General features: G+C 34.7%; 1 protein-coding gene and 1 long non-coding RNA gene across 8 annotated transcripts in view; one reads left to right on the top strand and one right to left on the bottom strand.

Annotated features, from left to right (window-relative positions):
* Positions 1-15,432, bottom strand: part of DLC1 (DLC1 Rho GTPase activating protein) — a 351,657-nt gene that overhangs the window by 162,704 nt on the left and 173,521 nt on the right. For all 3 annotated transcript variants that reach the window (XM_036228700.1, XM_036228701.1, XM_036228702.1), the window contains one exon: positions 15,377-15,410. In XM_036228700.1, coding sequence (XP_036084593.1) covers positions 15,377-15,410 — 34 coding nt within the window. The remainder of the gene's footprint in view (positions 1-15,376; positions 15,411-15,432) is intronic.
* Positions 1-15,432, top strand: part of LOC107504131 — a 124,552-nt gene that overhangs the window by 9,389 nt on the left and 99,731 nt on the right. The gene's annotated exons all lie outside the window — the stretch shown is intronic.

The following is a 15,432-nucleotide window of genomic DNA, read 5'->3' as shown; positions in this document are numbered from 1 at the left end:
ATATAGATGGTGGCAGGAAATAGATTGTCAATTTTGTCATTTAAGTGTGAAATATGGTTATTCTAAAGTAAACCTCTTCTTTATCTAGTTAGCTTTTAGGAAATGTTTAGCATTTCTTAGGAGGATGATTTCCTCTAAAATCAGAAAATTAAAGATATTTAGAAGCAGCTATTTTCTTTGGTTGTCTAAATTCATTTATTATCTCTATCTTAATGGTATCACTTGTTATTTATTGTCACAACCAACAGTTGAATTATAATAAAGCAGAACTCAGTTTTTAAAACTCTCACTAAAAGCAAAAACATAACTCAAAATTTAAAAAAAACCTTTCACTAAATCCCCTACGATGTATACATGTTAAAAGTCCTTTATCAGTTGTGATTACATTATCTAATGGGGTTCTGGTATTGTAGTACATATTTAAAAAAAACAAACAAACCTGTTTCTGCCTTTTTTCTGTACTTGGAATAATAGCACTGATTAATTTAATAAGGTTTGCTATTCTTAGTAAAATTATAATTGCTCTTCGAGGCCTGTTGGAGTCTGAACCCCTTCCATTTCCCCCATCTTCTTGCCTTCCAAACACAAGCTCTGTGGTCCAGCTGGCTGGGCTGGCTGCACAATTGCATAACTGTGCCTTGCGCATTCCCACTGTCCTAACTTTGCCAACATCATTTTTCTTGCCTAGAAATGTCTCAGAGCTTCCTTTCCAGTTTTTCATGCCTTTCTTTTTCTCCAGATCCTCTCTGGACCACTCAGCTCAAGTGACCTTTCTCAACTAAATGTCTAAAGTTACCTGTATCTTACAACTTAGCTATTACCACCAATCTTGCTCAGCAGGCTGGAAGTGTTCTTAAGGGATGTGTTCTCAAGGTCTAGACCAAGGAAATCCTGAGACAACTAAATAGGAGAGGCAGAAAAAGCAGCGCATATCAACATCACTTGTTCCCAGTCCTTTTACCCTTTATCTCTGGCCTTCAACTTTCCGGTGGAGGGAAAAGAAAGTTGGAGAGAAGGTAGGGATGAAAATTGGATGGGCCGACATTTGGTGGAACTTGAATTAACCTGGAGTAGGGATAATACATCCCACTGAGGAGAACCAAAGGTGGTATCCCTACTAAAGAATTATAACATTTATGTTCATTTCCAGCAGAATATGGGAGTGATTTTTCACTGTCACTTGGATTGTTTCTAGGATTACAAAATTGCAGATTAGGTGATGTTTGTTTGTAGCATTTTCCCATGTCCCTCTCTGAACAATTTCACTCCTGAGATCTCTTTTCTTTTCCTAAAGCTTTCCATCCTCTGCTATTCAACTGTCCCGAGTCACCCCTGGATTGTTGTTTACTCCTGTGTCCCCAAACACCCCCTATCTCACAGAGATCAGGATTTCTGTTAAGGGAGTGCTTGCTAATACTCGCTGGGCTATTCCAGGATTAAGTTTAGCCCTGGGAGATGAGGGGAGGAAGTGTAGGACTGAAGAAAAATTTATATATAAAACAAGAATCTGGTCCAAATTAACATCTACTTATTGAATGTGAGTGGTGGGACATTCATCTTCTCATGGCCTTGTCTCTACTCTCTTTTTCTCACCCTCCATATGGAATTATTTTCACTTCTTTAACATGTTGTCTTTAGCTGACCAGATAACGAGGGGGTTGGCTAATGGCAAATACATGAAACTATATGACATAACGGGCCATATTTCATTACTTTGTTTGTTCAATAAACATTTCATATGTTTGCATCTTTTCTCTCACCTTGACTATAACCTCTCCAAGGGCAGCATCTTAAGCAGTTTTATAAGCCCAGCATACTATTTGATAAAAATAGATATTCAGAAATATTTCTGGTTACATTTATAATAAAATATAACCTTTCGCTAGCCATCCAATGTCCTGATAATTTCACTTAAGCCTTAGAATTTTGTTATGCAGAATAAACTTTGAAGTAACTACATATTGAAATTATATTCATGAAATTAATGGCAAACTTTGACATTATCCAGTCATCCTCAAACTTGAGTATACATAAGAACTCCCTAGAGGATATATTATATTTAAGATATTTTGGACTAAAGATTCTGATTTAGGAGGCCTGGAAGCATCCAGGAATCTGAATTTTTAGACAAATATTCTAGAAAAGTATGAGACATGTTTTAACAAACTTTGTGTTAAAATGATTTTACTCTATTTTCAATTAAAATGGCCATTTTTCTTTCAATAGAGAAAAATTATTGAGTGTCTTTTATGTGCAAGACATTCAAAGGAAAACTAGGCATGGGTTTTATTATATTATAGGGGAAATAAGCCTTGATGATTGTAAGAAAGGGCATGAAGGGATAAAAACCTCATGAGAACTTTACATATAGTATTAAGAGTTCTGAGAAAAAGTGCTGATTTCAGTGCTGTGGAGATCATGGAAGGCTTCAGAGAGAAGGTAAATATGGAAATTTGAAGATAGTATAAAAGGAAATTTTAGGAAAAGGTAAGCATATTAGGAAATATGCTAAGGTAGAGAGTTCGGGATGTGGGCAGTGTAGTCATTCCTGTGGGGTGTCTCAGGGCAGTTGGAAATGAGGTGAGCAGTTTGCCTGAGTGGGTCAGGCTGGAGATTGTATAGATATATCTTTAGTTGAGTGAGATTCCCAAAGGCAAGTGTAAGGACAGATAAGAAAAGAAAGTCCAAATATCAATGTCATGTAACTTATTTAAGGCTTGGGAAAGAATTCAGTGAGATAAAGATTCAGTAGTAAATATTATTTCTTAATTATATTAAAAACAATATCAATGAGTACTCTGATTCAAATATGTAACTTTATTTCTATTGTTCTCTGATATTAACTTCTATTACTTGAGGCAAGATTAACTTTCAAATTGGAAGATTAAGACCAATATTAAATCCATTAAAATAAAAAACAAAGCACTTTGTCTACCTAAGGTATTTCAAAAATGTAATTTTATAGAATTAATCATATATTTATATTTTTACTATCTATATCACTTATGTAGACACTCAAAAAATATAAATAAAGCTAAAGTCTAGAGACTCTCAAAACATCGGGAGGTATTCCCCTACTCTCTTTTCTCTTAAAAACAAAACAAAACAAAACAAAAAGCCAAATTCCCTAAGGACTAAATAATTTCACTAACGAAAACAAAAGGGAGGTAAGCTGAAGTCATGGGAAATGGTAGGGAATGAGCAAGAGGCCGAAAACCTACCACAGATGGAGCAAAGATTTTCCAGATGTGGAATTCTTTCTATGGATCAGTGCTGTTAGCTTGGCTCACTTACGTTCTACCAGGAAAAAATAAAATGCAACTACGACTTCCTTATATCTGTAATCTAAGTAGACCTACTTTGCTGAAAGTTTATATTTTTCTTCAGAAAAATGTCTTGATATCTGTGATTTGCAGTTATTTTTTAAAAGTTGGCTTACATTCTAGGTGGAGTGCTTTTGGAATGCCTAAAGATATTTGTATGTGTGCCCGAATATCTCCATTTGGAAAAACATTTCTCACAACTCTTTGCCACAATACTCTTGTCCACATCATAGAAAGGCCGGGATGCTCCCTGCATGTGAGGATGAGGGGGTTACTGCCCTGTTTATATTCTGCTGTCATGGACCATCTGGGAAATGACTCCTGATTAGCTGCGGAATGATGAGTGCCATCTCAGATTCAGGGTCACAAGTTAGAGTTAGACCTGGATGACTTGTTTTTGTTTTTTTTTTAAAGGCCCCAAAATTTGGTGCTCAAAAAATATTGCAACATAATGAAAGTTTTTGTGATATAATAAATAAGCCAGCTCCCTGCTATAATAGTCATGAAATAAGAAAAGCCTATGTCCCCCTTTGGTCACCTGACTGATCTTTGTTTTTCATAGATGAAATCTGCTGTCCTCATCATTGCAGCTAGAATGCAGCCATTAGAGATCTCAGGGGAAAAAATCACGAAAATGCCCCTGCATCCAGATGCATGTTTTTTTTTTTTTTAATTAAAAAACAAAACAAAACCAAACCACTAAGTCATAGAATACAGTAAGTCTAGTAGAATTCTGATTCTTTTCACTTAAAGATATTTTATTTTTAAAAATGCATCTATTGTTTCATCCTTTGATTATTTGTTTATATTCTTCCCCATTTTGGTTTTATAATCTTAGCTACTATTATTTAACATTTTACTAATGGTATTTAGTAGATTGAGAGAATGCGAAAACAGTCTACTGAAAATATCAAATAGTTGAGGGTATCACACTTGACTCAAACAAATTATAATGTAAGTTAAAAATCAAATAGTATGTTCGGGATAAAGGTAAGTGATTTTTAAAAGGAGATAGCATACTTGGTCAAAAGGAAAAAGAAAATCCACGGATCCCATAAATACAAGTGATGATGCTGCTGATGTGGATGAATGCAGCTGGAAGAGGTGGGACAGTGCTCTCTGGGCTGCAAAGTAATTATGAAGTAATGATATGGTTCTGTCACCTAAAAAAGCAGCATAACTGTGAAAAATTATAATGTTATTAAACATTCACTATATACTTAGCTCTTGCTAGGTCTTATGGAATAGAACAAGTTAACTAGTGAACAAAATATGGTTCTTCCCACCTAGAATATAAGCTTATAACATATTTTGGTAGACAGGACAGATAAAGAGAATGATGTAAGACATCAGGTAAAATTAAGTAACAGACTATTTTTGATATTAATTGTAAATTTGGAGATGTCTCGTCATCTGAATGTAAGGAACTCACTCATACTAGTTCCAATGAAAAGGTGTGAAGATACAGAGATATTTTGCAGATGTGAGAAAGAAGCCTCCTGAGAGCTGAAGCTGACACCTAGGGAGTCATTGATTGACATCTGGGACAGGAGCAGTTATGTCCTCTATCTCTTTCTCTAGTTGGCATTGTCTCTAACTTCTCTTTCTTGGCCTAACTGCTCCATTATCCTTCTCTTCTTTGCAGAATGGTTCCTTCTGCTACTTCACTTCACAGTCTATGTGAACTTTTAGCTGGTACACCTGCTGCAGGTTTACTGAGTCTCTCTGGCCCATAATTTAAGTAGGGGGGAGGGCGATGGTACTGATCAACTAATGTATTCTCTAGCCTTGAGTCAAGTTGGTCAAATTGACTCCAGCCATAGATTAGGATATGGGATCACAAGGCACATAGGCTGCTCCTTTCAGGGACTGAAGATTAAATGAGCCATGAAACCTGTCTGATTCAAAGGGGGAGTTCATCGCAGAGCATAGCAATTGGAGGAGGCTTTGTGCAAAAAGTGGCACCCAAGCAAATCCTTGATGAAAGGGTGTGACTTAGAGATAAAAGATAACAGAAGAGTCTTTTGGGGACAGTAAACTTCAAGAGCAGAGACATAAGGACAGAAATATGTAGACATATAAATTATACAGTTTATTAATTTGGGTCATACTTTTATTAGAACACTTGGAGGTGGGAGAAAGGGTAATGTTAGGCATAGAGAGGTAGAAGAAGCATCAGCTTTGGAGTAAGGGAGCCATGTACTGAGCAGCTTAGTGAGTATTAAAGATAATGTAGAGGAAGCATTTAGTTCTCTTCTCAGAGACTACACAGTGGGTACAGAGTAAACAACAGCTATTGATAATATATTTGGTGGTAGTATTTTTCTTTTGAAAACTTGAGAAATTCCAAAGGAGAAAAATGAAGTAATCAAAATCATTGGCTAAAGAAGAGAGGGTAAAAGTTAGCATAGTGGAGCATGTAATATACACTATGATTAATTTTTTAAAAAGCTTTTTACATTAAAAATGTATTAAAAAGTTTTATTTAACTGTGATAATTCCATACAACTGAATATTATCCAATGCTAAAATAAAAAAAAAAAATGAGCTCTTGAGTCACAAAAAGACAAGGAGGAAATTTAAATGCATATTGCTAAGTGAAAAAAAAGTCTGAAAAGCCTACATGCTATTGCATTTTAGTATCATATAAATTAACTTCCTTGCCCTAAAAACCATCCATGCTCCTTTGATTTATGAATCCTTTTCCCCAACTCCTGGCAACACCCCATCTTCTTACTATAGCCATAGTTTTGCCTTTAAAAAATGTCATATAGTTTGAACTGTATTTTCAACTTACTTTTTCTGTGAATATAAAATTTCTGTAAAAATAAAGTCTATTAATTAAGTAAATCCTTTTTAGATGCACAGCACTGTGCTAAGTGACTTTTAAAGAGATGCTTACAAGACTATTGGAAGGCAAGGCTGAGACAAATAAAACACTCAATGCATAATGACAATCCACATATGATCAAAAATAAAAATGACCTGGACAGACTATATATGCTGTAGACGTATCATTTCAAAAAGTGCGAAGTTAATATAAGCAGGAGTTATCATAGAATACTTCACAGTGAATGTGAGATGCAAATGAGACCTTGACGATTGGGGACAGGTGGTTAATTTCTGAAAGGGAAACTGGAGGATCAAAGATCAAGTTATGCAGAAGCAAATTCAGGAGAAAAGTGAATTTGCTACTATGGCTACAGCGGAAGACGGAAGACGCATGTTAGAGGAAGTTAGGAGATAAGGCTGGAAGGGAAGGGTAAGGTCAGATTATGGAAAAATTTCTTTGTCAGCTTGAGGAGTCTTGGCATTTAACCATCACATACAGCATAATTAGTTAAGAACATGCGTTCTAGCCTTCGTTGCTTGTTTTGAATCCTGTTTTGGCCACACTGTGACCTTGAAAAGTTTAGCAAACCTCTTTGAATCTCAGATTCTTCTTCTCTATAATGTAGAAAAAGGTAATATCTGCCTTATAGGGAGGTAATACCTGCCTTATAGGGTTGCTCAAGAATGAATGATTATTTATAAAGTGCTTAGAGAAGTGCAGGCACAGACAAAATGCTTGCTATTATTTATCCAAACATTAATTAGGCAAACATTAGGTCAAAAATCTTCTAAGAGGCTGGCATTACATGGGTGCAGGAAGAATATCTGCTTTTCAGGAAATCATTTGGAGAAATATATTCAGGAAAACCACAGACTTAAAAAGATAGGTTACTTAAAGAAGTGAAGACCGTATGTTCATTCTTTATTTGTCTATTTTCTTAAATCCGTAAGAAAGAATTAATTTAACATTTATATTAAGAAGAAATTTATAACATTAGCAGTTGGGAGTCACTGAAGTATGTTTTCTGGGAAAGCTCAATGGTTAGAAAATTTTAAAAACAAAAAACCAAAACCCCATTCGGGTGGAAAAGTGAAGGTTTTTTGGTGATCATTTTGCTTAAAACCATCACTTGTAGACGTCTATGCAATTTTTAAAAACTGAGTAGTTCATTTCTTTCTACAAAACAGTTTTGCCAGTCTTTTCTGGTGCCATAACTCTTCTAAGAGCTCATTCAAGATCTTTCCTACCTGAATACAGTAGTCAGGACACAATAGCTTCTTAAATCCATAATCCACTCTTCTGGAATAGCTAGACTGGGTTTCTGCACAGCCTGCACACAGGATGGCCACCAGCATTTTCTTGGGCATTGCTTAATTTGTTATGGTTGTTAATAACTATTTTGGACTTCCTACTTAATTAAAAAAACATATCTCAAAATTATATCTTAATTCTGCAACAAATGTTTATGGATCAATCTGTGAGAGATATCTTACACTTTTGCCTATAAAAAAAAAACAAATAAAAGTGCTTCAAATCAATCGATGGTCTGAGTAGTTCATCCCATACTCAGGTCAAAGTAATACTTTGTTATATGCACCTTTTCAAACTAAATGCACCTCTCCAAACATATTAAAATCAATGTACAATTATCTTGTTGGTACATATATGTATATATACTCATTATTAATAAAAATGACTGAATTGCAGACTGTGCCCTGAGAACTTTATAAAGGTAAATATTTGAAGGCATCTAGGAAATGATCAGATATGATTTTCAAAGTAAATGAAAGTTCTTGTATTGCATTGTAAATATAATTGATAGAAAGGAGCTTTTCATAAATTGTCTTTCTTCAGGAAAGACTGAAAATAACCAATTTATTTTTCTACTGATAAAAGGGCAGTGTCAATTAAAATATTGAAATGCAAAACTACCTCATTAGCCTGTACTGGTAGTTCTTAGCCACCTCTTCATACTGTTGATAGCCATTCTTTCAAGGGCTGAGGAAGTGAGCAATATGCATACAGAATTTTTTGGAGGAAGAAATTTCTTGTTTGTCAAATGTCGTGAAAAGTTATGGTCATTGTAAGACTAAAGAGAAACTAAGTGCTTGCATGACTTCTTTGGTATGTTGAATAAATGGGTTGATTTAAAATTATTTCTCGAGCATCTGCTCTGTGCAAGATACTATATTGGATATGGTGACAAAGATGAAATGAGAGGTTTATGTCCTCAAGGAGCTTACAGCCTGCTTTCGAAGATGCTTCATGAACAGAAATACAGCATAGGAATTACTAAATGCCATAGAAAAACACAGCTACCATTGGCTATAGAGACCTGGGAAGATGATGCCAAGTGTAGGAAGTTACATTTGAATTGGGACTTGTTAAAACAGAATTTATCATGTACCTATGTAATATATTGAAATATAATTGAGAAGAAAAGGAAATACGTTTGCTTGGTTCTGGTGATAGAGTAGACTTGCTTTATGTACTTGGTAATAAATGAAATACCAATAGAACATTTAAAAACATATTTAGAAAATTATCTGTATTGAAAAATATACTATGAATTCAAGACTTTTACCATTTAAGAATACCTTACTTATATTCTTCATGAATTCCTTGATACCTGAAAGCTAATATGTTTCCTCTCAACGGGCTAGTCAACCACAACCAACTTTTCATGGATTAGTTTACATTAGGTTTCAGAAAAAAAGAGAGGTTATGTGTGGGCATATCCTAAATTCCTTCCTCATAAAAAAAAAAAAAAAAGCAGGCAAGCAGAGCAATATACTAAGAAAGTGAAGCAAGTGAGTATTTATAAGCCATTAGTATAAAAATAATGAACTTTATTTTCTGAGAGGGAAAGAAAATAAAGAATCTGGAATGCTGGTCAAAGCCCAGCTTGGTCAGATACAGACAATTTTCAGATCCTGTCATACCCTATAAAATAGCTGGGGGTCTTTGCAGTTATAGACAGTGCTTTACTTAGAATAGAATAAGATTTTACATCCAGCTTTGAGAGAATTATGCATATAGAGTAAAGCATTTTCTGATTTTTTAAAAATCTAATTTATTCATTCATTTACTAAATATCAAGCAACTACAATAATTCCAGGCAATAAGAGTACAGAGTTGAATGAAACAAAATTCTGTCTTTCAGGGGCTTACAGTCTAGTGGGTGAGACAGCACTAAAACCGACCTGATCTATACTAAAATGGAGACATAAAATAGGGCAGAGTCTTTCAGTGCAGAACTCTGAAATAGAGCAGTCCTATTTTTGTTTTTTGTTTTTTTTTTTTTTCATCAAATCCTTTTGGATCCGTAGATATTGGAACATGACTTAGAATGGAATAGATTGCATGGGTAATTCTCTGAATAAAAGTAATGACGATCAGACTGGTAAAAGGGGAATATCTTTGGATTTCAGGTTTTTTTTTTTTTTATTTGCATTTCTCTTCTCAGTGATCAAAGGCAGCCAAGAAAATTAATACCAAAAGGCACTACGTCTGGGCTTTGTTATTTAGTACGTTTACAAGGCACTTGGAATGAAATTATGAAAACCCTGCTTTTTCCCCCTCACACACACTAGTAACAAAGAAGTGTATGACTTTTATGTTCTGCCTTGCCAGTCACAACACAGAGTTTGGAGAGACTACCAACGTGTTATATGCTTTTGAAAGCTATCTTTCACAACTGTTTCAGGCTAAGGTCATTCACTATCTGGATTTTTAACATTTTCTGGTCAAGCAAATAACCTTGAGTCAGGAGAACAAACATTCTAAGAAAAATGACCAAGAAATGCAACCAAAATCAGATTCCAAAGTCATCTTTCTCAATGGTGCCCTTTATACATTGTATGGGATAGAACTCCGAAGAACACCATTAATTAATTAGCTGGTTGAGATATTTGGCAGCTGTGGAAGTAACAGGAGTAATGAAGGGAGATGGAGCGGCAGTTTAAAGTTTTAGAACCCTACTACTTCTAAATCATTAAGATTGAAGGCAAAGCATCTTTGGAATTGCAACTTATTCATTACCACCTATTTATAGAGCACCTATGATGTGCTAATAGCTGTTTTAATTTAGGGCACACAAAGACAATATTTCTAATGTAGAGAAGCTCGCAGCCCAGAAAAGAGGACACACAGTGAAGCAAAATAGTAGGACTGAAATAAAAAACACATAAAGTTTTCTAGGAGCACAGAATAATCAATGACTAAACCTGCCTGGGAAATAATTCATTAAAAAGCCAGTATTGTTGCATCTAATAAAACAAGTAGAATTTTCAAAACAGAGTGGGAAAAGCTGTCATTTTTTGGCTGATGATATGGTTTATTTTCCATGTAGCTTAACAAAATTTGCTAGATGTTCTGTAATTTAATTTTAGAATGAGAGATTTCATATTACTCCATACTACTACTTTTCGAATATGCTCAGAGTTCCATTTTAGTGACTAAAATGTAGTGCTAATTTTCTGTTACATGCGTCTATGCAATAGAGAACATATTCTAAATCATAAAGATAGACATTTTTCTCTCTTGTGTTATCAAATGCAATGAAATTGAATTTATTTAGGATGAAGAAAAATGTAGTCCATCTCCCTCTTTTTCTTTCTCTCGTCTGAATAAGCCATCTGTCTCTCTCTCTCCATTTATCTCTATATCTATCCTCTTTCTTTTCTTTCTTTCTTTCTTTCTTTTTTTTTTTTTTTTAAGGCAGTTGCATGGTCTAGGCAGAAGTAGAAAAATATAGAGTTAGGAGTGTTCTGTGGCTGTGTGCGGTGGCTGAAATATAAGAAACAAACTAACACACACAAATAGAAAGGAGAAAATATTGATAGGTATATCAGTGAGACTTCTAGCAGAAAAAAGATGTCACGCTGGGTAAATTAAGGGAAGTTTAGTCACAGAACTATTTATAAAGGTGTAGAAAAATATAAAATAATATTGAATGTCAACTCTAATTGGAAAAAAAAAAAAGGTGTAGGGAAACCACCAGGGCAAGAGAAGAGAATGATTGTCAGAAGCTGGAAACTTGTGTGGAAAGGGCCATCTCAGAGAAGCCTGCAGGGACTCCTCAGGAGGCCCCCCTGGCCCCCCATTCTCGGTCTCCTTCTGGGGCTCCTCATGGTAGTGGAATGGTGAAGACAAAAAGGAGGCCGGCCCATTGATTTTGCTGACATCAGTCAGCCTCACGGGTACAGAGTCAGGGGGAAGTAGGGTAGAGGGTAGATCTGGGGAGCCAAACAGACACAGTCCAATAAATAATACTGCATCCGGATTACAAATGGCCAGGTATGTCAAACAGAAAAATTTGACCTTATCCTGCAGACAGTAAGGAGACAGAGAAAATGTTGAAACTGGAATTTATTTGATCAGTTCTTGTTTTTCAAAGATAACTTTGGTGACAGTGTAGAGAGTGGACTGATCTAACGATAGGTAAAGGCAGGGAAACAAGTCCGGACACTCTTGCGAAAGTCCAGTAGGAAGTGGAGGGCTGCATTAAAGCAGTGGCAGGGAGAGTGGACAAGAGATGGTTAGAAGGCAGTGTTGACAGGATTGTGTGCAGGATGTGAGGGAGTCCAATTACCTTATAGACTTGGGGCACAAGGAGTAATAAAAAATAGGACACAGGATATACATTTCTCAGGGTAAAAATCGAAGATTAGCTATTCACAAGAGAGAATTTCAGTCTAATAGAGACAAGAATTTCTAACGAAAGGTTAAATACGACCAACTCTGCCTATACTGTAAGAATCTCCATCTGAACTAACTCACCGAAAAGTTTATGGAGAAAATGGTCTCTTTCTTCCATATGAACAGCTGCTTAGCTGGTAATTGGTGCCCCGAGGAAATGGTTAAGAACTTTTGTAGCTGACATGGGCAGCAGTAACACAGCTAGCTTCTCTTTGGCTTGTACACGTAGTGATTACAAGCACAATTAATTATCATGAAATATGTCTACTATTTTTTAGGACTTCTGTGTGCCAAGCATTGTTGACTTACAACAACAGCATGACAACTTCTTTACTTAGATTGCAGACATGGGAAAATGAGGAGGTTAAGTAACTTGCTGAAGGCCACACAGAAAGGAAGCAGATGTATTGGAGAATATACCAGTGACATTACATTGGGCCTAGTCTTTAGGCGCATACAGACTCTAGTGGCATAACAGAAGTTACATAAAAATATTATGTGTTGGATATGCTGATACTTGTGTGATTAATTCTAATTTTCTAAAAACAAATTAAATATGCTCCATTTCAGATCCTGAAAATGTACATTCTGCTACAGAGTTTCTTGAAAACAATATTTTTTATTTGATTCTTTTTCTGAGATATTTTCTGAATAAGCTGGGCTAAGTAATTCTCATTGAGAAGAGGAAAAGGATACTAGCCTAGTAGAATATTTTCAACAAGAGTCTGCGTTCATACAGAGCAAAGACCATGCCTTATTTAGAATTGCTTCCTGGATAGAACCTCATATGATGCCTGGTACATGTTACTGTTCAATAAGTATTTGTGGAGTGAAGGAACCAATGGGAAGCTGTTTCAAAACTGTTTCACCTCGGAGTTTTTTTCGTTGTCATCACAAGGTGGGAGAAAAGCAGCAGAATTGATTCCGCGAGGCTGCATTTACGTAGCAGCATGGATTGGAATAAAAGATGGCCACTTAGAGGACACACAGGGACAACACAAGTGCAATTCAGAAATTATTAATGGAATGCACCCAAAATGATTTTGTTTAGAGCTTCACAAAGCCTGGCGGGGTTGGTTCCAGTTGGCTGGGATGAGAGGTCACACAGATTAAAAATAGGCTTTCTTAATAAGGAACAATAGGCTACATTCATTTAGCAAGACAGAAAAAAATGATGGGCCTTAGGGGTGGGTATGAAGCTTAATCCTATTTAAGAGCTCAATTAACCCTCAGAAGATTGAGTAGGTCCTCTGCCTTCATTGCCATTCCTCTGTCTAACAGAACTTAACAACAGAGATTCATAAAGATAAGAATAAAGAGATTTACATTTGTATATAAAACACTCAAATATTTTTAATATTTTAAGTAGGGCATAATAAAGTTTAAAAATACAAGAATTAGATTGCTTAGACTGTTATGGTCCTTTAAAATTTTCAGGATAAATTATATTCTCTTTTGAATTGTCAAATCTGTTACCATTATTAATAAAATATTCAAATATAAGCCTTTATTGTGACATATAAATTCACTGACTTTTTAAAAATATCATTTCTTTCTTGTATTTATATCATCGAACAAAATTCTATTTCCTCCTAAACAAATCACATTCTCAAGAAATCTAAATCAAAATCCATTCTGGAGTAAATTCCAATCATTCTAATGTTTTAGTATATAGAAGCCAGGTTTTGCTCAAATCGTCCATCCTGGGTTAAGCATCTGACATGGGGCATCTGGGGTCCTGGGACTGGAGTAGGTCATATATAAAAGTGGATTCTATGTATCACAAATCATCTTGCGGAACCTCTGAGAATAAAATTGATCAATGCTTTGCATTTGTGCCCAGCAGTATAGAAATGACCAAAGAGATCATTAAATAACAATGACAATTTCATGTGTGTGTGTTTTTTTGTTGTTGTTCTTGAGGAGGAAAATTTTCAGGATTATGATAAACAATGGTGGTTGCATTATGTTTATACTATGTGCTTAATTAGTTCTTTGTTGTAATAAAATATTTTTAAAATATTTGAGAAGCTCGATAAAATGAAGTGCTTCTCCCTATCAAACTAAAGTCATTTAAGTGGCAGAGGGCAGGCACGACTCTTTGCCTCTCCATTTCCTCAAGCAATGGCATTTTGGTCCCTTTTTCTCTTTCCCCGCCAGCTGAGAATTCGCATCCTAATTTTTTCTGTGGGGTATAAAAGAATTTGCTGATATTCTAGAACAAGCCAACAGTTTAGCTCTGTTATATACTTTGCTTAAATTGCAGTTAATCTTGGGAATTACAGAGAATGTCACAACTCAAGATAAAGCATGATTTTGGCTAAATTCCTTTTCCTTTGTGATGCAAATAGTCACTTAACCATCAATTTCTTGTCCTAACTAGATAGCTAACACAATCTATTTAAGATATTAGAACCCAGGAACTATACTTTAAATTTGTTTAATATTTGCTACTAATCCCTGTAATACCACTGTATCGTTAATTGGAGTTTTCCTTTTGAACTGACACATGATGACAGTTTAATATTTTCTTTGTATTTTGAAAGATTACTTTTCAACATATTAGAATGAAGAAATCAGGCACAGCCTAACATGAGAGAAAAATTTAGGACTGACGAATACAAATCATAAAAACGTTTGTGTGAAAACTATCTAGTGGCAAAAATAAGATCACTGAACTAGAAGGAGAATATCTCCTATCTAAAAATTATATCAGACAAATTCTAATGCTTTAGTTACTGGAAGTCATAATATCTTTCAGATACTATGAACTTTTAATATGGCCCTTAAAAATCACAAATGTCTAAGAATACAGTAATGTGCTTCAAGTTTGGTAGCATACCTTTAGTCTGTTTTTTTTTTTTTTAAACTTGTTGCTACACAGAAAACATGAGGCCATATTGAGGAAGATCAACAGATTTTTTTAAAAGCACATAATTCCATCAATTAAATCTAAATTTTCATATTTCCATGTTCTCTTTAGTTCCTATCCATTTTTCAAAAATACTGTTAAATAGTTATAATCATAACACAGAGCATAAAATATATTGTAACTTTTTCAATACAATTATTCATATAGCTTTACAATTATATTTTTGATGGTATAGCATCAGTTTTAAATAAGTACATCTTTTTCCATGACTACTAAATAAACTACTTAAAATTAAAAAAATAAATCTTGGTAATTGTTAACAACCGATTTTTAAAGACCATTCTCCAGTACACTGAACAACATCTAATTCTTTTCCTCAAGAAAAAAGTTTTGGTTGCAGTTACAAGTTGTAGGAGGCTATAAGAAGCACAAACATCTTATTCTAACACAATGTAATTCTATATTAGAAAACTACATTTTTTTCTTACATTTTGAGCAACACAACTTATTTTTCTGTAATTCGACAATATATTTTCCCAGACATTGATGAAACTTATGCATTTTAGATATTTAATAAAATATTTATATGAAGATGAAATTTTATTCTAAAATAGATAAGATGAAAAACAGAACCAGATGTCAACTTACCAGCTTTTTCCTTCTCTGAAATACCTGGAATACCCTGAAAAAGACAATGAAAGTCA

The sequence above is a fragment of the Rousettus aegyptiacus genome, unplaced genomic scaffold (genome assembly GCF_014176215.1).
Source record: "Rousettus aegyptiacus isolate mRouAeg1 unplaced genomic scaffold, mRouAeg1.p scaffold_m13_p_11, whole genome shotgun sequence".
In the NCBI taxonomy this organism is placed as follows: Eukaryota; Metazoa; Chordata; class Mammalia; order Chiroptera; family Pteropodidae; genus Rousettus; species Rousettus aegyptiacus.
This window is presented reverse-complemented; position numbering and strand designations above follow the sequence as displayed.